The sequence below is a fragment of the Chrysochloris asiatica genome, unplaced genomic scaffold (assembly GCF_000296735.1).
Source record: "Chrysochloris asiatica unplaced genomic scaffold, ChrAsi1.0 scaffold00006, whole genome shotgun sequence".
Classification (NCBI taxonomy): domain Eukaryota; kingdom Metazoa; phylum Chordata; class Mammalia; order Afrosoricida; family Chrysochloridae; genus Chrysochloris; species Chrysochloris asiatica.
The window spans coordinates 30237738-30239329 of NW_006408524.1; the positions used below are offsets into that span (position 1 = coordinate 30237738).

The 1592-nt window shown below is 38.4% G+C and overlaps 1 protein-coding gene across 1 annotated transcript in view; it reads left to right on the forward strand.

Moving 5' to 3' along the window:
• Positions 1–547: 547 nt before the first annotated feature.
• FAM126A (family with sequence similarity 126, member A) overlaps positions 548–1592 on the forward strand; it is a 59275-nt gene continuing 58230 nt past the window's right edge. The window contains exon 1 of the mRNA XM_006832220.1: positions 548–629. Within this exon, the coding sequence (XP_006832283.1) occupies positions 579–629 (51 nt within the window). The 5' untranslated portion in view covers positions 548–578. The remainder of the gene's footprint in view (positions 630–1592) is intronic.

Genomic DNA, 1592 nt, shown 5'->3' on the forward strand with positions numbered 1-1592 from the left:
TGATGCCATGTTTTTCTTCATAGAATCCAGCATCTTGGATTATCTGCTCAGCATGCTGATTGAATAAGTATGGTGAAAGAATACAACCCTGGCACACACCTTTCCTGATTTTAAACCAATCGATGTCCCTTTGTTCTGCTCGAATTAAAAGATAGGAAACATTTCCATGAACTTTTTGAAATCTTCTTGTGTGTGTGTATTCATCCAATATATATATTGGATGAATATTTTCATAGTTTGGAAATATTTTCTGTAGTTTTCTCAAGCTAGCATGATCTTTTTGGAATGACTTAATTGTCAATAGGTTTTGCAGCTAGCATTCCTAGAACCAGAATGAAAACTTCAGAGCCAATTTCCTCTTGTTATTATATTTATACTTTTATTAGAATTCCCATGTATTTTCAGGTTTGTTTGTGATATTGATTTTCAAATTCTTGCTTTATTTTCACAAATAAGAAGTAACTTACTTTATATGTATGATAACCTTTGTAGTAATCTGACTCCAAAGAAAATGCATTTACATTTTTAACTTTTTAATGTTAATTTTCAGGTTGAAGGTTTAGAACAGATGTGGAAAGATGTTCACTTCAGAACAAGGAGTTGTGGAGGAATGGCTGTCAGAGTTTAAGGTAATGTATGCCATTCTAATACTGTATACTCATTGAAGTCCCAGGAAGTTTTATCTAGGGTTTAAATTCCAGTAGCTAAACAAAGAAAAGTTTTATTGACTTGTAATTCACATGCCATTCAGTTCACCCACTGAAAGTATATGTTTCAAAGCCTTGTAGTGTACTCACAGTATTGGGCAACCAGTACCACAATTGTGCTTCGGACATTTCACCTTGTTCCTGTAGTAGTCGTCATCATTTTACTCCAACCACCCCAGGCCTGTGGTTGTGAAGTGCCATCCAATTAGTTCTGACTCAGAGCAACCCTGTGTAGGGATTCGGAGGAACAGCTGGTGGGCTTGAACTGCCAACCTTGTGGTTAGCAATCCAGTGCTTATCCTACAGTGCCACACCAGGAGTCCACCCCAGGCCTAGGTAACCAACCAGTCACAAAAGACTACGTATTCTGACTGCGAGACCCTAGACACTATTCACCAAAGTAGGATGTAGAAAATAACTGTATGAACTATATTATGCCAGCTGACTTAGATGTCTTATGAAACTATGGTCTTAATCTTTCAAACCCAGACTTTACTCTTGGATCTTCTTTTTTGGTAGTGAGACCACCCTGTCTGCTTCTAAGCTCATTTTATGCCCACATTAGAGTTCTAAGTTTTGGTATGCTTTTTTTTTTTTAATGTTTTATTGTACTGGTAGTCGCTCCACGGGAGAAAGATGAGGCTTTCTACTCCTGTAAAGATTTACACCCTCGGAAACCCTGTACAGGGTTGCAATGGGTCGGAACCGACTTGACGGCACCTAACAACAACAACATGATAATTTACATGGGGGAACATTAGTTTTACATTCATCCTATCGTATATTGTTTCATTGCCATGGTTACAATCCCCTCCATGCATCATCAATCAACCAAAGGGTATACCCTACAAGCCTGCCCCCCGGTTGTCAGCACACAACCCCTCT